Source organism: Lampetra planeri, chromosome 34 (assembly GCF_965212315.1).
Source record: "Lampetra planeri chromosome 34, kcLamPlan1.2.h2, whole genome shotgun sequence".
Classification (NCBI taxonomy): Eukaryota; Metazoa; Chordata; class Hyperoartia; order Petromyzontiformes; family Petromyzontidae; genus Lampetra; species Lampetra planeri.
The window spans coordinates 10,002,898-10,024,794 of record NC_136140.1 but is presented as its reverse complement, the minus strand read 5'-3'; the positions used below and the strand labels follow the sequence as shown (position 1 = coordinate 10,024,794).

Below are 21,897 nucleotides of genomic sequence, written 5' to 3'. Positions count from 1 at the left end.
CAGTCCCACCGGGCGCTTGCCTGGGCCAGGCTGCAGTCGACAAATTGACAAAGTGCCTGCGCCTAAGCACCCAGAGCCACGCGTAGACAAAGATCCGCCTCCCGTGTAGCCTTCAACGGACTGCTGGGGCGAGTGCTGTTGTTGGTGCGAGCACCTGTCCTATTAAGGCCGAAATTGGCACGTGAGGATGCGGTGTAGCCGGTACCACGCCTCACCGCCTTTGTCTCGCCGGTGATGATGTATACACACAGCAACAGGTAGGTATTTAACTTCCCAGTCACCTTTGGAGAGGTTCAGAACAGGTTTGGATATCACTCGTTGCCGATGCTATCCGAGGTTGGGAATCGAACTTGTGTCACCAGTTTCTGAGGACAAAGCGCAAAGCACCGCACTGCTACTAAACAACAGCAGCCACCGTTCGCGTTTAAGTGATGGTGACGTCACCACAGCGATTGTGCCTGGCTCGGTGCACTTTTACACTGTACAAAGCATAACCAGCTTCGCCGGGAGGTCACGGGACAGGCCCTCGTGTTATGCGCCGACAGGCCGAGATGAACTGGCAACTTCACACCACTCCTGTTCCCAACTTGTGTCAATGTTACACAAAATAACCACACCTACACACACACGTGTACACACTTGTAGGCAGGTATGCTACAGAGAAGAAAATATACAAATCAGGTGTACAAATTCGAGTGTTTTAATTTGATGCGTTGACCTTAAAACTGATGATTATGTTGGACGTACACATGGGTGTCCCGCGGGTGATGGTATCGCATAATGAGCGTTTGTGCTTCATGACCCACATTTTACGATTACTATACAATCTTCCGGCAGCAGCCAGAACGAGCCGACCCACCAAAGCCTCTGCAATTACTTGCGATCCACCCCTACGCCTGCGAGGGCATGGACTCGTACATCCTCAGTAACGTAAACAAAAATATCATGAAAAATGATAACATAGCCCTAGTTATTTATCTCAGTGATCTAAAGGTTTGTTGTGCATTGTACACATGCACAGTGAGGTGATGTCATGTGACATGCAAAGCATGCTGGGAGGGGAGCGAGTTCGTGGTCACGATCAGGGCCGAATTTAGGGGCACTGCGACATAGGGACATTTGTACAGGGCCCGAAAACTTCTGAGGGGCCCCATAAAAAAAAAAACTAAACCACAATTTGTTTCGTTTATTAAGCAAAGCAGAACTGTCCATTGATATAATTCTAATGCGCAATATCGACAACACTTTATTCAAATATAATTTTACAATAGTAGAATTGAAAACGTAAAGGTGCGGCTCTGCCAAGTGCTTGCTCGCGGCACTGCTGGTGGAAGCGCCTCATGTCAAAAATTGCGAAATCCAGCTACGGATAAAATCAGCGGCGAGTGGCGTCCTAACCTGACTCTCCCCGAGGGTGATTCATCGCTAAAATTAATACTCAGGGCCTACCGGGTTTCCTCATCATTTATAGACAGCGTTAGGATTAGTATCACGTCCAAACCTCATGCTTACGCTGCCAAATTCGTTTCGCCAAAAGCACCGAAGAAATCGGCTCGAGAGTCTCCACCAGTCGGTCTCCCGTCGATGCCCACAGCGGGTTTCACAGATCCAGGTCGTCACGGTTGCCGCGCTCCCGTCCAGACACCCACCGCCCCACCACCACCTCCTGGCCACAGACACCACCGCCATCATCACCGCCACCTTCTCACTTACACGTCTCTCACCGTGCTCCTGACGATTCATCCGGTTACAGCGCGGGCTTCAAAAATGGAAGTACAGTACAGATATAAATGTGCACACAGAGCAAAAGGGCGTTTGCCATCTACATTACCTAGGTCAAAAAAACCATGGCCAAAGATTTTCCACATGCTACTCTCGTGGCATGGTACTGGGGAGTGGTAATGCAGTGGTTAGCTCATTGTGCAAGATTCGAACTAAACTCGAGTTCGATTCCCGGCCGAGGCTAACGTCACTGGCGAGTGATATCTGAATTTGTCTGAGGCACCGTCACCCTTCATCAAACTGCATTGAACCAGCGTGGTGAAGTATAGTCAAACAATTCCAAATGACGGCATAGGAAGGTATTCCGTCAGCAAAGGCAAGTAAATAACAAAAAAATGTTAGAATAATTTTTTGAAGTTTATAACCTCGTTTTCCATTCCCACTATATATTATTTTTGATCTCAGAGCTGTGGGTGTATGCGGCACCGTGATGTTCATGCGCACAGTTGGCACGTGCACAGGTTCGATTCCTGCTCACGACCACCAACACCATTGACAATTATCTGAACCAGTCCTAAGCCTCCCCTAGGTCGATTAAGCCTCAATTGAGTACCTGGTGCGGTGTGTAGTAAACATCACCACTAGGGAGACAAAGGCGATCAGGCATGGTGCTGGCCACCCATCACGTCGTGTGCCGTACCAGCCCTTCATAGGCGCTCACTAGCAGCACTTGCCCCAACAGTCTGTTAAGGCTATACGGGGGGTCTTTGTCCTTGATGTGGCGCATGCGTGTGGCGCTGCGCGTACGTGGTACCTGCACGCGCAAGCGGCGCAGACACTCGGGAGAAGAGAGCTCCTCCTCCGTCAGGCCCGCGGGACGCACCACGAAACACAGCAGCAGCTCCTGCGCACACACACACAGAATCACATCATCATCATCATCGTCACCATCATCGGCCATAAGCAGCCATGATCTATCCACTATTGGATGAAGACCTCCCCAAGCCGTCGTCATCTACCAGTGATGATAACAAATGTTATTATTGGCGTTTGCCCTATTGTTATTGCGTAAGTCAATCACGGAGGTGCTACGTTTCACAGACAGGTATAAGTCTGCCAGTAGGGCGCGATGTTCTGATGCGATTTCACCCAATTAAGTAATTTGCGAGTCATTTTTTTCTTTGGACCATGACGCCGAGCACACAACGGACGATTATTTTTCAAATGTCATTGACTCTTTTAACGTCCGCTGTTAAGCAGACGGCGCACATGTGTGGTTAGTGCACATCACAGTATTAACCTGGGCGGCTGCTGGATTCAAACCGCGAACCTCTACAACAAGCGACGAAGTAAAAAAAAAAATACTTCGCTGAAAAATATTTTCACCCGCCGAGTTCATAAATTCAATTAACACCCGGCCGCCACCTTGGACACGTTCATGGTCGTCCGGTTGAGGCCCGCGAGCGAGCGCCAGCTGAAGGTTCGGAGGGCGTCACCGCGGAAATTGGCACCGTCCACCATCTCCACCACCACCGAGTAGCTGTGACCACGGCCACGGCACATCAGGGAAGGGGGGGGGATGGATGTGAGCGGGCATGGGCGCGAGCAGGCACGCGAACACGTATGCACACATGAAGACTCATGCATACACACGTATAAATACACGATGACAAAAATCCCCCGTATAGCCTTTAACCGACTGTTGGGGCAAGTGCTGTTCTCGAGCACATATTAAGCTTGGCAAGGCACACGAGGGGGTGGGTGGCCAACACTATGTGCAGTCACTTTTGTCTCCCCAATACTGATGTTTACACATCGCACCAGGTACTCATTTAAGGCCGAGATGACCCGAGGGAGGCACAGGACCGGTTCAATACATTCGCGACTGTTATTGGTTATGAGCGGGAATGGAACTCGGGTCTCTCGATTTGTGCGTTAATCACTGCGACACCGCTCCCCACAATGGACACGCTCTCAAACACACACATCGCACATACGCTTCAGGAGACGCTCACCTAGCGTGGTAAAAGGGTGGTCCTTTTCGGTAGAGCACTGCACACAACACAGCACAGAGTGGAACTATGACACACCCCTATACAGCGACACAGCCGCATGTGGTTAACGTGTGGCTATGTTGCTGAGTCTGTGTGTGTGTGCGCGTGCGTGAAAATGTGTTTGTGGATGCATGCATGCAAGTGTTGGGGAGTGGTGGGGGAGTGGTTAGCGCACTGTGCTACTAACACGATGACTCCAGTTCGATTCCCGCTCGCGACCAACACCAATGACGATTATCTGAGCCTGTCCTGGGCCTCCCCCTAGGTAGACTCACCATAAAATGAGTAACTAATGCAGTGTGTAAACATCGCCACTGGGGAGACAAAGGAAGCTGGGCGTGATGCTGGCTACCGACCCCCTTGTGTACTGTTCCGGCTTTCATAGGTGCATGCTCACAGCACTTGACTCAACAATCTGTAAAGGCTATACGGGGGAGCTTTGTCTTCATGCGAGAGCATCCGTGAGTGTGCCAATGTGAGTGTGAGAATGCACGAGCGCAGGTGCAACTATGAGTGTGCGCACACACGCAAGTGTGCATGCAGATGCGTGTGCGCGCGAGTATTCGCGCTTGTGTGCTATCAATGGGCATGCGTTGATCGCACGCTCGGCATTCTAATGAATTGCCGCTATGCGGCTGCTGGGTTTAAGAACCAATCACATGGAACAGCAACGAACTGAAACTAATCGATTCTCCCGTCAAAGTTGCCATCAATTGGCAGTACGGCAAGTGGATTAATTTCAATTGGGTTTGCATTCGTATGAGGAATGAGTGTTACCTCCAGGTACTCCGGCTTCCTCCCACGTGGATAAAAACACTGATAAATGGAGTTGGCCAAACATCCCAATATCGGGCCACGGAGCTTGGGCAAATTTCGTAGCCAGTTTTGGCTCCTTCCAATTTGTCTGTGGTTACCCACGCCTCCAAATCATTTCTCTTTGCACGTTAGGCATTCGAAAAGATAAATTACTCACAATGACTACCGCTAGGCCGCTGTCATTAGCTGCGCTTTGGTTTTATCCAGGACACCCCTGTCTGCTGTCCTCCTCCCAGGGTTGCTAAAATTTGATGAGGGGCCTGGGGCTGTTGTATTTTGGGGGGGGGGGGGTCCCTCTTATTTCTATGCAATTTACAAATTGTGAAGCCAAGTAAAAGTTAGCAAGGAACAAAACTATATTAATTTTGGCACACAACTGGCAGTGATACACATGGTGTCGCGATGGTTTTAATTACAAAATTACCGAGAGGATTTACCATCGTGCCACAGTATTGCGTTTCAACTGCTACCAAGCTGTGTATATTTTTTGAGGGTGCTCAAATTCGGAAACCCTGGGCCACAAAGCCGCCTGCATTAGTCCCGTCCTGCCCTACCCCAGATAATCGAGAAGTCGACTATAATTACTCTCTCGGAACTGTGTGACAGCAAGTGTGCAATGCCTACTGGTGGCGTGAGAGAGTGTGTGAGAGTGAGAGAGCGAGGGTGAGTGTGTGAGAGAGAGAGCAAGGGTGAGTGTGTGAGAGAGCGAGAGGGGGCGTGCGAGACGGAGGGTGTGTGTGAGAGCGTGAGGGCACGCGTCAGCTGCTGCTGGTGCTGTGCTTGGTGCTCACGCAAGTCGGTTCCGTACTTGAGGCCGGGTTTGGGGACCCAGCCTCGGGAGCGGAAGTAGTGGTAGGCCGGGTAGAGGGCTAGGAAGCGTGGGCACGCGCGCACGCACACTCTCCACAGCTCACTCAGGGACAGCGCCTCCTGCATCATGCACACAAAGATAAAGGTCCCCCGTATAGCATGAACAGACTGTTGGGGCAAGTGCTGCTCATGAGCACCTATGAAGGCCGGAACGGTACATGAGGGGGTGGGTGGCCAGCACCACGCCCGACCGCCTTTGTCTCCCTAGCGGCGATGTTTACACACCACACTAGGTACTCATTTGAGGCTGAGTCGACCTAGGAGAGGCTCCAGACCGGTTGAGATAATCGTCACTGGTTTTGGCCCATGAGTGGGAATCAAACTCGGGTCGCCGGGTTCGGAGCACGGCACGCCAAGCGCTACACTACTGCACACACGTGTGCACACACACGTCTCCTCCACACACCCCAGACCACACGGTGTCAACCACCGTACTTCTCTTTCTGCTTCTTCTCAGGCACTGATCTACTTTGTAAATTCCTCCTAAAATCAGTTTTTTCCAAGCTCATGTAACCTTGCTCAATTCAATAAATGCACGAACTCTATTACAACTTTTAAAGTGCTGTTTGTTTATGGCCTCTTGATATTTTAGGCTTGTAGGCCTGAGCTCTACAACTGGTTTTGAACACACTCGCACATTCACATGAAAGACAAACACCCCTGTGCAACCTTTAACAGACTGTAGAGACAAGCGCCATTGTAAATAAACAAATGTCGCCCCATACACTCATCATCATCACGAGCCACGATCCATCCACTGCTGGAAGAAGGCTTCCAGAGGCCGTCACCACCCCTCACTGTCTCACCACGCCACGTGGTGCATGGTGCAGGCGGACTGAATTTAGAACGCCTGTCAACATGCAATTAAAGGTCCACGCCCCGGGTTTATTTCCATCGCCGTCATCAGGGTGCCATCATCGCTTACCTCGTTTAGGGAGACGGTCAGGCACCCCAGGGCGTACGCCAAAAAAAATGCCTGAAGCAAAAAAAAAATACAACCGGGCTAAGTTAGAAAAACAGAAGCGCCACACCAAAAATAATACAGACAGCATGATGTAAGCACTTTAATGTAAAAAGTTAATAACCTGAGCTAATGTGTTATAAGCGGTTGGCCGGATTAAAATGGATTCCCATGTAATTTGTTTGCTGGAAGCCCTCCAGTGTTACATTTTAAATTTCCAAATGTAGTTGTACAGCCCTTTGTATGAACGTTGAACTTCTTTCGCACTTTACATAGCCAATACAGTGCTGGATGGAGGGTCTGCCCACACCATGCGAGTCACCATACTTCAGCACGCTGGTCAGTGCGGGTCAGGAGATCGCGGACTTGGACGCATGGAAAGTACAGTACAATGGGAATTTTCTACACTGCCGTCTGCTGCCCCATTTTTTTATTCATCCCCAAGGAGGTCCCCAATTCACTCACCTCCTCCAGGGCTAGCTGCAAATGCTCTGCAATGCGCTCCGTCTTTTGCTGACACCCGACGATGGGCTTGCACAATTCATCCGGCACCCCTTCGATCGCCGTTGTCGCTCCTGAATCCGTATGAGTGGCATGCGCTGAATCCAGCCGTGCGGCACCATCACTGTCCCTGTCCACCTCTCGTCCTGCTGCGTTATCTCCATCATCATGGCCGACGGCCGAACCATCGCGCTGGCGGGGGCAAGCGCCGTCCCCTACAGCGTCATTGTTGCCGTTGCTCGTAGCAGCGCCGCAAAGCATGCCGGGTAATGTGCCGGATTGTTCACGATCCCTCCGAGGGTCCCGGCAAGGCTGGCTTCCCGGAGGCGTGAAACGTCGGGTCTCAGAAAACTGAGGTCTGCTTTTCGACAAAAACCCTTTTCCAAAAAATCCCTGCAAAACAAAACAGGAATAAACGATACGAGCAGCGCATTTCACTTGTTTAGTCAACTCTTTCGGCTTCAAGGTTGATAGTGGTGTTAATTAACTGAATTCTATCTTGTATTAAAACAATAATAAAAGGGATGTTGACATGAGAATCCAAGTGAATTTAGGGATCTCTACAGTCTACCCACTAGTGTCACTAGTCTCCGTTGTCTCCACACTGATAGGGATCTTCGAAGTAGTTCTGGTACATCAACTTCTGTGGACCGTTCTCTAGCACAAGGGTTCCAAATTGATTCCTCATCTCATGACAAGACACCAAACGGCACAACCGAGACGACACAATTTACGGAAGCAAATGACGATGTTGAATTGCATCGCACTGCGAGCCGGAGTGGGGACGTGGTGGGGAATAGTCAGGAAGCACACACCCACACGTGCAGAATGGAGCTCTTACTCGGCTGTACAGCGCCTCCATGTCCCCGCGGTCTCGCACCAGCACCGCACTGTGCACCAGCTCTCCTCTGTAGCGCTCTGACTCATCGCTCCCTTCTCTCCCCTCGCCAAAAGTCACAGCGGCAACAGGTAGACCAAGGTTCCCACACATGGAATCGCTTTCGTTCTCAACAGCGGCGCTCGGCCCTGCAGCGGGAGCGACGCTGCCAGGCTGCTGGTGCGCCGCTCCAATACCCCTCGTGGTGGACGGGTCAGCGGCGCCCACGTCTGCATTCAAGGGTTCGTTCTCGGGAGGGACGGGCGTGGGCCCGTCCAGCAGGAGAGGGGCGCGACGACGTATGGGCACCGGAAAAGGCCCCTCGTACGGTTCGCGAGGCCAGCGCTTGCGCTTGGGGGCACGGAACGGAGCGGGCATCGCCATCGGCGGGGAGGAGGTGGTCCTAGTTATGGAGGTGGCCCCAGTAAGGGTGGTGGGTCCTGGTAAAGTTGGAATCTGCGGAAAACACAAACAAGAGAATCCTGACGTGAACAAATATGGTGTACCACTTGAACGAGCGCAGAGGTGGGGGTCATATCTTTGCAGATCTATGTTTGTAGAAATTCTACATTCCTGCTGGGGGAATATCATAATTGAAAACACGCAATGGAGATCTTGCATTTTTGTTTCAATTTGGTAGCGATAGAGGCCAGCCTGTGCCCAAATCACCCGGAATGCGTCGATCTCAGAAGATGAGCAGGGTTGAGCCCGAATAATGCTTGTATGTGCTACCACCATCCAATAAACAGGTATTATAGGCTGCTCCAATGCTATGCTGTGGGCAGCAAAGAGCAATGTAACAAAATCAACTTATTTAAGGCATGAGCGAGAATCAAACTCGGGTGCCGGGTTCGAGTCGGAGTACGCCAACAGATTGTTGGGGCAAGTGCTGTTAGCGAGCACCTACGCAGGCTGGCACAGCACACTAGGGGGTGGGTGGCCAGCACTACGCCCCGACCGCCTTTGTCTCCCCAATGGCGATGCTTTTACACATCGCACCGGGTACTCATTTGAGGCCCGGTCGAGCTAGGGGAGTCCTAGGACCGGTTCATATAATCGTCACTGTTGGCCGTGAGCTGGACTCGAACTCAGGTCGCCGGGTTCACGTCGAAATACGCTAACGACTGCACCACGACTCCCCTTAAACACACAGCACACACACACGCACGGTACGTACACAAGGGGGCGCGCGGGACAACCAAGCCCGCACGAAGAAGCGAACGTCGAGGCCACGGAATGGAGCAAGAGGCAGGCGGGTTCCCGTCCCTGCCGCCTCGGGGTCCCGACTCCCCGTGTACCCCCGGGCCTGGGGTCGCCTCGGGGCAGGTCCCTCCTCGACTCTTCGCCGCGGCCTCCACGCTTCTCCGGGCGCCTATCACCGCTCTGGAGTTTGCGGGCCGGTATTTGCTTATCGGTGAGTCAAAAGTCTATCACGAACCACCCTACAACACCGCCTCTGAGCGCCGATTGGTGGCTATGATAAAAACAAAAACGCGCCTTATGTCGCTCTCAGATCGTGCTCCTACAGTACCTTAGTCATTGGTGGTAATTCCATATTGGTATGGCCGGGCGCGAAGTCAGTCCGAATTACAAACAGCGGCTGATATCGCACAAAGTGGTTCTCACTTTATCGCCCCATGACGTGTTTTAAGTCGCGAGAGGCAGTACTCAATTACGAATCCCGGAGGTGTGAGATAGCAAATTCTTCATCCAGCAGTGTATTGATGAATAATGATACCGAGTTCACCGCCACCTCGACTGTGATTACTCACCCGCAATTGCAATTAGCGTTTAGCAATCAGCTGACACGTGTGTGTGGAAGGCGCACACATGGTGCCGCAATGGGCGCTGCCATATTGACGGTCAGCTGTTCATAGCGGCCTGCTCACCGCCTCGTCTCGTGGCGTCTCCCTGCGCGCGTTTATTTTGCTTCTTTGTCTCCTTCCTCTCTCGCCCAGGCGAGGGCCCCTGGCTCCTCGTGTGCGACCCGCGTCGCCCGGGACCCCTGCTCCGTCTGCTGCTGTTGGGGTCGCACCGGGTGCACGGCCTCCGCGTCCGGGTGGCGCGTCCAGGCGAGGCCGGGGACTTGGTCGCGGCCTTCGGTGGGAAGGGATTCGCCGTGGCGAGGCTGTGGGCGGGGCCTGACGAACGGTGGGAGGGGTCTAGCGATGAGGGGGCGGGGCTTGTTGATAAGGGGGCGGGGCCTGGTGATGAAGAGGCGGGGTCTGGTGATGAAGAGGCGGGGTCTGATGATAAAGAGGCGGGGCCTGGTGATAAAGAGGCGGGGCCTGGCGATAAAGAGGCGGGGCCTGGCGATAAAGAGGCGGGGCCTGGTGATAAAGAGGCAGGGGCTGGAACTAAATGGGCGGGGCCTGGAACTCAATGGGCGGGGCCTGGAACTAAATGGGCGGGGGCTAATCAATGGGCGGGGTTTGTCGAACAGGAGGCGGGCTCTAGCGATAGTGGGGCGGGGCGCCGAGATAAGGAGGCGGGGCGTGAGGGAGCCGCCTGCAGCCATTGGTCGGAGCGTGAGAGCGGGGCGAGGCAAGCGGCGGAGTGCTGCCCATGTGCTCCGTTCATTGAGAAGCTTTCGGAACCTCGTGTGGAGCGCGACTGGATCTGGGACTCGAGATTTGTACAAGATTCCGGATGCAGCAACGAAGGTATACTGCCCACGCAGGTGACTTCCCCACCCTCGACCAGGGGAGATTTTTTTCTCGCCGAGTATTTCCCTGGGAGACTGGAGGACTGCATGCAGAATGTTGACTACTAGTTGCCACAGGGTGGTTGGATGTGGTGTGCCAGATGAGATTAAGCCTTGCCTCCCGCGTGACAACACAGGCCAACGACCCAGAAATGTTATTTGCACTATTCTAGTACAATTCCTGTGTTTCACAGACGAGTATATGCTGCCTAGTATGGAGTGAAGTTGCTGCGTGGCTATATTAAATTAGGTAATTCGCTTACTTAGACTGTGTCGCCAACACACATGGCTCCTTTCGTACAACATAACAGCGAATTTTTTACTTGCACTGTGAAGCATAAATCGAGTATTTTTGCAATACACCGGCAGCATTAACCAGGGTGGCCGTAAGGGATCAAACCGCAAACCTCTCCACATCACCGCCCTACATTGCGCACGTCACCTGATCACCATGGAGCCCCATTCCCACTGCTCCCCTCTCGCCCCTGCCTGGCAGATCTGCTGGCAGTCGCACTGGCCCACAATGCTGTGCGGCTGTGGGAGTGGCGGCGTGGCGTGGTGAGGCGCGAGGTGCGGTGCGCCGACACGCGGGTGCTCTACTCGGCTCGCCTCGTCGGCTCAACTTGGGACTCGCTCTGCTGCCTGGCGGGGACCGTGGGAAACCACGTGGTGCTGTGGAAACCGGCACAGGTACGCAAAACCACCACAGCGTGGGTACTGCCCCCCAACCCCTACCCCCCCACCGGATGTCCCTGCTGGGGCTCATTGTCGTCGTTGTTGCTGTTGAGCCGCGGTCGCTTCGTCCCGAGTTGTGCTGTGGTGCCACTGTCGCTCCTCTTTCCTGTGTTCCCTGGCCTGATAACCCACCCCTGCACCCCCTCAGTCCCCTTCCACCCTAATGTGTTTTTGTTTAAAAAATTTTTACGGCATTTTGAGATGCTATTGCATTTCGGACTATTTTATTTACCGGAGCCACCAAAGTACGGCCATAACCACCGCTAGTCCTGCTTCGCTTTGCTCTTCCTCCGCAGGCCGGGCCGGATGGCCATGCGCCGGTGCTCCGCCGGCTGGCCGGCCACTCGGGCGTCATCTTCTCGATCGACTACGACGAGCGGTCGGGCGTTCTCGCGTCGGCGTCCGATGACCGCAGCGTGCGGGTGTGGCGACTCGGCGACTCCGCGGTCGACCCGCCTGACCCCACGTTCGACGCTGCCCACCCTCCCGAGCAAACGGATAATTTTTCAGCAAGGTCGGTCCGTGTCCAAGCCGCGTCGGGCGATGACGACGGCGGCGACGGCTCTGAGCGGAGTGATGAAGGTACGGGTCACCGTGGCGGCACGAGTCTCGGCAGTGGCGCAAGCGGCGGCGCGGGCCAACGACTTCCACCGGACATGCCGGCCGAGCGGGTGCTGTTCGGGCACCAGGCGCGCGTGTTCGTGGTGCGAGTGCTGCCCGGGACCGGAGGCCGCGTGGCGGCGAGCGCCGGCGAGGACGGCGCCGTGCTGACGTGGGACCTGGCGGATGGGCATGTGCTGGGCTCGGCGCGGGGCCACCCGGGCGGCCGTGGCGTGCGAGCCCTCGCCGTGCACGCCGACACCGGCGTTGTGGCAACGGGCGGCGCCGATTCCGCCGTGCGGCTCTGGCAGGTGGGCTGGGGGGTTGGCGGGGGTTCGGGGTGGTCCTAGTTGGTCTTGTTGATCGATTGTCAATTGTTCAATTATTGTTTTTAGACTCGAATTAGTAACATTGTGAGTACACTGTGGAAGATAGTGCACTAAGGAAAACCAAGAATGGTATTTGGGTATAAATGTATGTGAAACTGGTTTATCGATTGGCTGACCAAATAATATAATGGAGTCAGAAATTTCACACCCGTACACCAACATTTGAGTAATAGTGAACCGCAAGTTTGATGGTTTGATGGTTTAGTCGACAAGACTATGAGCATGACGAAATTAAATCCACAGCGAAACACTGACTAAAATAAAAAGTAAAATTTCTGTGACACCCATACCCCCTTCACCTCCAGCTGGGCTTGAAGGGCAGCGCCACGGGGGGAGACGAAGGCAAGATGGCTGCTGAGGAGCTGGGCCTGCATGCAGCGGGAACCCCCAAGATCCTGGCCCTGCCGACGCAGCGGGACCTCATCGTGATGACGGACGCAGGAGAGGTCCTGTGGCACGACCTGGAGGGTGGCACAACCCGCACCATGCTCTGCCTCCCGGAGTTCCGCTCCTACTCCCTCATGGCCGTCACCCAGGGGACCGCTGCCGAGGAAACAATGATCGCCCTCGGCAACCTAGACGGGAAGGTCCGGGTGTTTCCCCTCGTCCGTCCGGGCACGTCTTGGGAAAGCCAGCCGTACGAGGGCAAAGTTCACAACCTGACCTGGGCCGACGCACAGACAGACGGTGGAGGGGCGGTAGTGATGGCGTTCGCGACGGGTCAGAGGCCGCGGTCCCTGTTCTCGTCCGGACCGGATGGCCTCCTCATCTGGTGGGAGGTCACGATCCCGGCAGGCGATGGCAGTGCGAGCGGCCCGGGGCTCACCGTGCGGGAGAAGGCCCGCTTCCGGCTGCCGATGTGCCGCCAACGCTGGCACACGTGCGCCTCTTTTGTGCCGGGTTCGGCTCCGCCCAGTGTCGTCTGCGGCGACCGCCGCGGCTCCCTGCTGCTGTTTGTGTCTTCCCGTAACGCCGAGCCTGCCAGATGGGATGGGAAGTCAGTAGGTGGCACTGCTGGTGAAGGCTGCAGTGGCGATGACGATGGTGACGAGGGTGACGAGGGTGATGGAGGTGATAACACAGGTGCTGCACTGCCACCTTCTGCTGCTGAACCAGGTAGCGCCCGACCCTCGCGCGCCAGCGAAGAGTGCAACAGCGACGGAGGCATCGGCAGGAGCGATGGCAGCGACGGCTGCAGCAGCGAAGAGGATAAAAGTGCCGGCAGCGACAATGGCATCCCAGGCCCCGCATCATCGCTGTTCGGCCTGCACGGCCGGCATGGCGTGACGTCCTTGGTCGTGCGCGCACGTATGGACAGTGGTGACGAGGGTGGCGGTGGCACCACGGTGGTCTACTCGACGGGTCGCGACGGCGTTTACCGCACCACGGCCGTAGCAGCGAGGTCCGGTCGTGGCCTCCACCTCGTTGCGTTGTCCGCGCATCGCCCGGCCCAGCGCGCCGACTGGCTCGAACGCCTGCTGCTGATCGACGACACCACGCTGTCCACGGCAGATGTGAACGTCGACTCCGACGCCCGGGAGCCGCGGGTCGTGGTGCTGGGGTTCCGGTCGAGGAACTTCGTTGCGATCTGCGAGCGCACGGGTCGTCTGCTGGCCAGTGTGCCGTGCGGGGGCGGCCACCGCTCTTGGGCCTACCAGCAGGACTCTCGCGGCCCCCAGCTCGGCCCCAGGGTCCTCGCCTACATCAAAGGTCGGTCTCGAGTCATGGTAGGCGGGTAACGGACCGTGGGTTTGACGATCAAAATGTATTGTTACGCTCACGATTCGTGTCCAACTTTGCTCGTGCGTGAGAATAGGTTAATTACGATTCATGAAAAATATACGCAAATAACTTGTTTAAACGAATTGAGAGAACAAGACTGTACAAACAGTACATAAAAGTATAAAAAAAAACGTTCTTGAATAGAAAACATGACATGGCTATTGATGGTATCGCAGGGAGGGTTGATTATATGCTTATTTCGCGAGCTCTTGAATGAAATCTTCGCAAGGCATTAATCAAAGCGTAATCTGTGTGCATTCCTTCCTGTCGACAGCTGGACGGGTGTGTTTATGCCGTAGCGGCCGGAGGTCACGCGACCACTTCCAGCCAGTGCTACGCGAGGGCCTGCATGGGCGAGAGGTGACGTGTGTGCGTTACCTTGGTGACGGGCTCATCGTCACGGCCAGCGAGGACACAACCGTGCGTGTCTCTCGTCTCCCTGTTCCCCGCGATCCCCGTGATCATCGCGACCATCGCGACCCCGACCTCGTGACCCTCCTCACCCTTCGGGAACACGTGTCGAGCGTCAAGGCGCTAGCGATCGCCGACTGCGCCGCTTTGCTGGGCACCTCCTCGGACGGCCGCTCGGTAACTACGCCACCGGTGGCAGCGGCGGCAGGCGTGAGGGGCGGGCCGAGGACCCCACCGTTAGCGCAGCCGAAACCGGACGTGGCGGAGCAGCGGAGCCGCGGGTTTTCGCGGTTGCTGTTCTCGGCTGGCGGCCGAGCCGAGCTGCGCTGCTGCCGCATCACGGTGGTGCCGGGCGGCACGGCGTGCCACGTGGAGAGCCTTGCCGCGCACCGGCTAGACGCGCAGTGGGAGCGACGGAGAGACCGGCACCGGTTCGTTAAGACCGACCCCGAGACTCGGTAAGCATTAGCGCAGCTCCTGCCGCTGATGCTGCTAGTACTGCTGTTTTTGATGCTGCTGCTGAGATAAAATGCAGCATCGCACTTTCTCTGGACAAACGCAAATCGGACAACTCTACACATTCGTCATTAACACTGCTCTAAACACGAATACACATATATAACATGACAGTTCCGGCAATGACCTCTCTGCTATATTTCCTGCTGCAGTGCCAGGAGATTGAATCGGCGACCTCTGGATTTCAGGCCCAGCATTCTCATCGCCACATCGCGGCAGTGATCCCACGTCCAAATGTTGGGATGGTAAATTTACTCGACAATGCAACATCTGACGTGGAATGCCGGTTCCTTCCCCTCTCTCCCCCCGCACCGCCGCCACGGCACAGGTACATGTGCGTGTGTGTGGTGGGGCCCAGCGTTGGAACGCGCGGGGTTCACCTGCTGGCTGCCGCCTGCAGTGATGCTTACGTCAGGTGAGGCTGCTCGCTCGCCCGCTCGCCAATGTCGATTTCGTTTATATATTCATTTCATACCTGGGCTTTTGCCACCGATATGATTTGTGTTTTTGGTTCGATCATTGTGCATGTTGTAGCGATAACCCTCCACCACCTGACACAACCAAGCTAATCGAGTTGCCACGTGGGCAATTGCGCTTCAAAACCAGTTCCATTGCAAAGTGAGCAAAATGTGAGTGCATTGTACGACCTTTCTCTGGAGATGAATATTATTCTTACACCAACATCATGAGGAGTGGGCAAGAGCTCGGATATCGAGAGTGCGTGTGCCTTCCTGATCCGGCTCCTCAAGTAGGTGCCGTGATGTTATCAGAACAGCCATGCTGGTGTCTTCTATTCTGGTTGTGCTCTCGGCTTTGACCGCTCGGAATGCCCGCAGAGCGGTGAGACACCTGCGTTTCAGAGCATGGTGCGTAGAAGCCAGGTAGCCTCAAACGAATTCTGAGATGCCTTTTAAGTGACCACTTAATCCGCGTACCACAAAAAAGCGTAAACACGTTCATCAATAACATTGTGGTCATACGCATATATAATAGACAATGCTTCGGACAAGGGCCCTTCATCGCACATACAAGGGAATCTATATTTTTCCACAATGTCCTGCTGCAAAGATGTTGTTCACAAAGCTGAACTTTGGCCAATTGAATTGAAAATCCAAATTTCAAGAGGTAGTTTTGCACCATTGGAACAAAATATGATAATTGTTTTTTTTATCCTTTTTATCTGGCAACAAAACTGACACCTTTTGGCATCATTTGGTCCAACACCATGTGCGACTAGGCTCGAAGAAAAGCTGTCTTGGGTGTGGACCAATCAATTTCAAGGACAGTGCATACATTATCAGAGTTGTGTTTTTTGTTTGCATTCCGACCGCAGGTATTGTGGTTAATGCAAACATGACTCCTTGTAAAAAAGGTGTCAGTTTTGTTGCCAGATAAAAAGGGTAAAAAAACAATTATCAACGAGATAGTTTTGGTTGTCCAGTCATTGGTGATGGGGTTGAGACTATCACCTCGCTCTACTTGAGAACCCAGTTTACTCATGGAAGGCTGAAAGCAGAATTCAAACCTCAGATCCTATTGGTGCCGGTGTAAACAAATATTATATCTTTATTCGCCCAGGAAAACACGTCGGAGAGAAAATACTGTGCTGCTTACAATATTAACCAGCAGCACATCACATTATTAAATGAACACTCATTAATTGTGTGAAATATCATCACCTAGAGAGGACCGCTGAGCTTAGGAAAGTATTGGTATCGGCTCACTGTGTGGTTGCTGCTGCCTTCCCGCTTGTCTGTGCTTCCTTCTCGTGCCTCTGAGTCATCACCTCTCTAAGCGATCGGAAGCAGAATGATACAAGTTGTCATTACTATTATTATTATTATAATCCCGTTTTGCGGAAACCTATATTCCCTGACACTGGATCACGGAGACATAGCCACCCGCCTCGCACCGTCATTTCGATCATCGTCGTCATCATCGTCCTTGTCGTCTTCGCTCTGCACACTACGTGAGCCGCGTGCCGCTGTCTCTTCTCCGGGACGCAGGCTGTTTGCGTTTGAGGAGCGAGCGAGGAGTCTTGAGCTGCTGGCCGAATCGGACGCCCTCCAGCGCTGCGTGCTCTGCGTCGACTCCGTGGACCTGGGATCCAACCTTGACGGCCAGAGGTGCGGGGTGGAGGATGGGGAAGGGATACTGGCTTCTTGTCAATTATGATGCTGCCTTATTTTAACAATAATAATACAGTCAAAGCTCTCGAAGCCAAACTTGAGTAAGCCATATTGCTGGGTGAGCTAAAAGGCAACTATTAAACTATCAAATGTGTTTTGTTTCACAGGTAAGGCCCACTGAGCTATATAGTTATTTTTCAGAAGTGACCCGGCTACAAATTATAGCCCATTGAAGTGGCTTATCATGTTAAAATTTAATAGGAGCCAAAATACTACTACGGAGAGAACAGGCAAACTCCAAATATACAGGTGTCAGGGTCGGGATCGAACCCATGATCTCCTGTACACCAGGCAAGTTAACATCTCGCCACCATGGCGCCCACAATAATAGGCAACGTTTCAGGCAATGGTCCTTCATAGCACATACTTAGGGAGACAGAATGCATAAGAGTTGGAGACGTTACATAATACCATGGGGACTGATGAAAATACAAATCTAAAACTGTTTCCCGATGAACAGGTTTAAAATTGGCATATGAATAGTTGCCTATTAGTGGACACTGAGCAACAGACAAACGCTTAAATTATATCAAGCATGTATTTCTAAATAAACTCATTTGTTTAAAAGTGTATAAAAAGGTAACTTGTATAGGTTTCTCATAAGTAGTGCTGTGTTATCTGCTTCTGCCAGACCATTCTATACTACGGAGCGATGCGCTGCTGTGCAAGAATTCCAAATGGACTCTTTGTCCCTTGACATGCCGCTGCCAGCACAGCTGGAATAGAATTGGGAACAACGAATGAATGAATAAATTAAATGGAAGCCGCACCTCGGTAGCGGGCTTCGTTGGAGCGGCTGGAACTAAATCCTGGACTGGCTGCTGGCTTGGGCGGTGGCTGGGAGATCAACTCCTCGCCTGCTGTTTGTGTCTGACCGCGCGGCCTCCTCAGGTGCGTTCTACTTGCGAGCGGTGCCACCGATGGCACTGTTGCATTCTGGGACGTCGGCCGCTTCGTGGGCGGGCGGCCCGGCTCGAGCGCCGAGCCGGGAGGGACGAGCCAGCCGGCTGGTGAGCGAGCGCGCACCGGCATGCCGGCTAGAGACGGCCTGCCACAACATGGCGATTATTTTTTTTTTCCGCCTAAATATTAAATAAAATTTTAAAACCCAATAATGAAAAGTTCTAAATAGATAGCAAAATGTTTTCAGGGATCCTTGAATTTTACACCTCATGTAACTGACCGCACGTGTGCTCCGTTATGCAGATTTGTAATTCGGCTAGGTGGCTCCGTGTCTGAGCGAACGGCTTGCAATCGGAAGGTCCAAAGTTCAAATCCTGGTTGGGGGTTGACTTAGCCCATCATTCCTCCGGGGTCGATAAAATAAAATACCACTTTGTTGGGAAGTCAACAGTAGATGTCTATGGTTAACACTTCCACAATCATAGGAATGAAGAATTTCCACCACTGGTTCAGGGCTGTAAACAGGTGATGAGCATTGCCTCAATGCTCATTGGACCAGGAAATCACTGTCTTGTTATCATTTGTATCAGTTGAGAATGAGAAGACATTATTCTCCCGCAGACCTGGGCATGCCGTGCGGAGCATTGCACGTCCACCAGTCGGGGGTGAGCTGCGTGCGGGTCCAACTGGTGGATAACGACCATGGGGACGGGCGACACCACCGCCTCCTCGTTGTCAGCGGCGGTGACGACGGCGCTATCTCCATGGTGATCGTCTCTGTGGAAACGCCCAGTGGCCAGGCCCCACCAGTCCTGTGCTCGCTCGCGTCGGTTAGCGTCGACCATGCCCACGCTGCGCAGGTCACGGCCGTTGCCGTGCTCCCCATCTCCGTGGCAACACCACCTCGTCCGGACGTCATCGCCGAGGCAACCGTCGCCGCCGTGTCCGCCGATCAGCGCCTGTCTCTGTGGCGACTGGTCGCTGCGGCGACCGGAGATGGAACGGCCGAGCCGCTCGTGAGCTGCCTGAGTCACGTAGCCGACTTGGCTGCGTTCGATTGGCGGAGGGGCCGGCGGGAGGGGGAGCTGGAGTTCGTGGTGGCGGGCGTGGGCGTGGAGGTGATTGACGTGAGGCCCACGCAGCCACCCCCTGAAGGAGCATGGCTCAACCGGCAGGAGGCAGCCTTAAGCCAGTAGCTGAAGCCACGTGGCATCGCTGTCTAAACAGTGCGGGGGGGGGGGGGTAGCCTCCACTTCACCCCACTGGAGCGTCAACGATCAAACGATCATGGTTGACGCTCCAGTGAACTTCACTTGTTGATTCGTCTACACGTGATGAGGACTACCAGACTGTATTACCTCATCCACCACACTGCAGGTCACAACGCTTTTCTCTCTGCTTTTTCCCTCGCACTGCTCTTTGCAATTATCTCCCACGGTTGTATTTCCCCAAAGTCGTACAACCTTTCTCAATTCAACAATATAGTAACTCTCCTCCAATACTGGCCAACAGAGTTTAACAATACGGGTGTCCAGAAAAAAACGACTCATTCAAGACCCAAACATCACACCTCCTGGCTTTGAGATTCCTCATCAAAGACGCTGGTGTCATCATCAACCGCATCATCGGAACATCAACAGGCCGATGTGAATGTCTCCTTCTTGTATGGAAAATGGAAGACAAGACATTCTCGTGCAATTGTAAGTCTAAGCATTTCTTATCGCGCGCTCCGATGTCTAGACGGTCAGCACATGACGGACGGCACGTAGCTGACAAAGTTAATAGAAGTCCCGTCTGGTTGGCAAGAATGCCGAGACACGTTGCCTTATCTGACACTAGAATGTCACAGCGGTTTATGCCGATGGACTCACAATTTTGTCTTGCGAGCTTATGGCAGCTCCCGAGTGTGATGAATTCAGATTTGTTACAAATCAACTTCAGCTGTTCATGTTGGCAATGCACGATATCAGGTGTAGGATGTGAGAGACGCACAACTTGGCATTTGAGTGAAGGTAGAGCTGTATATCATCAAGATATGAACGCACGCCGATATGATGATGGGCGATGACGACGCCGGTGTGGAGGAGGAACAGCACCGGGCCAAGTGGCACACGACAATTCACCGGTGACCTTTCTGACTGGCTACCACCAAAGCTGACTGTGTCCAACCTGTAATGAAGGACGCAATCCATAAGAGTACAGTACCATAAATGCCATAAGTGCTCTGAAGGTGATCGACCGTATCAAACACAGCAGACGGGTCCAGTAGGCAGAGCAGCGTAACTTGTGGGCATGCAAACCACTGTGATCTGTGCTCCTTCAGCAGAGGAGGAACAGCAAAACTACAGAAACTCTCTCCTGAAGCCCCCCTTGTGGCTATCAGACATCGACATTGGCATTTAGCTTCTTAACATATTTCCATATGCAGGAATAGAATAACACCTTCAATCGTGCCGTTTGTTGCTGGGCACTAGTTGCTTGACATTTTGGGCCTTTGGGCCTCAACTCGGCAACATCTCAAAACTTCCTTCCCGGTGTGCTGTACTAGTAACACATTTACATGTTTTGTTTACGTGACAAACCTTACTAATTGGCTGTGTCGGGTGGTGGCAGGTTCAACAACACATTTATATTGACGCGATCTAACCCAAAAAACCTGTATCATCGATATTGGTCGCAAAAGCCTACTTGTTATAAACGGTTCCTTCCCAGTCCATTTTTTATGTAAGAGTAGATTTGTTGTGTGGCAACTTGCATATAATTGCTGTCAAACTCTTGCTTGTTCCATAGATAAACACATCTATTGCACTGGTCATGATGTTATATGTTTAAGTTTATACTGGTAGGAACGAAGTGAACCAGCCTACAATAGATTATATCGTCCGTCCGTCCGTCCGATGTCCGATTAGGTGTAGCAACATCGCCCCCTACTGCAAACACTTGGCATGACCCTACAAAAACCTTTAGACTCAGTGAGGCTTTCCTGGCTACACAAGTGTAACATTCCCTTATAATTCCCTGAGATAGCTTTTAATTAAAACATTTAAATTAATAATTAACTCACAGCAGCCAAAAGCCTACAGCTAGGCCTAAAGCCTAGAACTAGGCCTCAAACTCTCCCTTCGTATCGTACCCCCGCGTGTGTGAAAGGGAGTTAATGTTTAACAATGTTACATTCTCTGATGTTTTTAAATAGAAACATTTAAATTTAAAGCTTTTACATAAATAATAAAAACATTTCAATTAAAAATTAACTCAAACTCTCCCTTCGTTTCGTACCCCCGCGTGTGTGAAAGGGAGTTAATGTTTAACAATGTTACATTCCCTGATGTTTTAAATAGAAACATTAAAATTTAAAGCTTTTACATTAATAATTAAAACATTTAAATTATAAATTAACTCACAGCGGCCTAAAGCCTACAGCTAGGCCCAAAGCCTAGAACTAGGCCTCAAACTCTCCCTTCATATCGTCCGATTAGGTGTAGCAACATCGCCCCCTACTGCAAATACTTGGCAGGACCCTACAAAAACCTTTAGATTCAGTGGGGCTTTCCTGGCTAAACAAGTGTAATAATACATTATGTTTATATTCTTTCGTTATTCGTTCCTACCAGCCCACCCCGCAAGGTCCTGTTATTGCATAAATCGTTGTGGTGTATGCATTGATCATTGTTAATTTATTGCGAATAATGTTTCATAGTTGTCTTTTAACGTTCAACATTAATATCAGATTCATGGCATTAGTTATGTTGATGGTTTACATGCCTCCTCTGTTTTGTTACTCAGGTCTCTGATGAAAAAGAGACTTTTGGTCTCAACAGGATCTCAATTGATTTTAAATAAAGGATGAATTACATATTTACGTTA

The 21,897-nt window shown here is 52.5% G+C and overlaps 2 protein-coding genes across 3 annotated transcripts; one reads left to right on the top strand and one right to left on the bottom strand.

Moving 5' to 3' along the window:
* Positions 1-684: 684 nt before the first annotated feature.
* Positions 685-9,942, bottom strand: TSEN2 (tRNA splicing endonuclease subunit 2). Of its 2 annotated transcripts, none has more exons than XM_078610707.1 (9): positions 9,574-9,942; positions 7,766-8,257; positions 6,889-7,317; positions 6,388-6,438; positions 5,384-5,522; positions 3,738-3,774; positions 3,148-3,262; positions 2,537-2,626; positions 685-1,666 (listed from the first exon to the last, which is right to left on the bottom strand). In XM_078610707.1, the coding sequence occupies exons 2-9, from the start codon at positions 8,183-8,185 to the stop codon at positions 1,601-1,603; spliced, it is 1,347 nt and encodes a 448-aa protein (XP_078466833.1). In that variant the 5' UTR covers positions 8,186-8,257; positions 9,574-9,942; the 3' UTR covers positions 685-1,600. The 2 variants fall into 2 exon arrangements, with proteins under 2 accessions (XP_078466833.1, XP_078466832.1); XM_078610706.1 differs by having other exon boundaries at positions 8,979-9,941.
* WDR6 (WD repeat domain 6) lies at positions 8,985-21,897 on the top strand. Its single transcript, XM_078610385.1, has 11 exons — positions 8,985-9,215; positions 9,760-10,145; positions 10,245-10,464; positions 11,002-11,195; positions 11,537-12,151; positions 12,535-13,939; positions 14,286-14,880; positions 15,267-15,353; positions 16,945-17,064; positions 18,019-18,137; positions 18,652-21,897. The coding sequence occupies exons 1-11, from the start codon at positions 9,038-9,040 to the stop codon at positions 19,224-19,226; spliced, it is 4,494 nt and encodes a 1,497-aa protein (XP_078466511.1). The 5' UTR covers positions 8,985-9,037; the 3' UTR covers positions 19,227-21,897.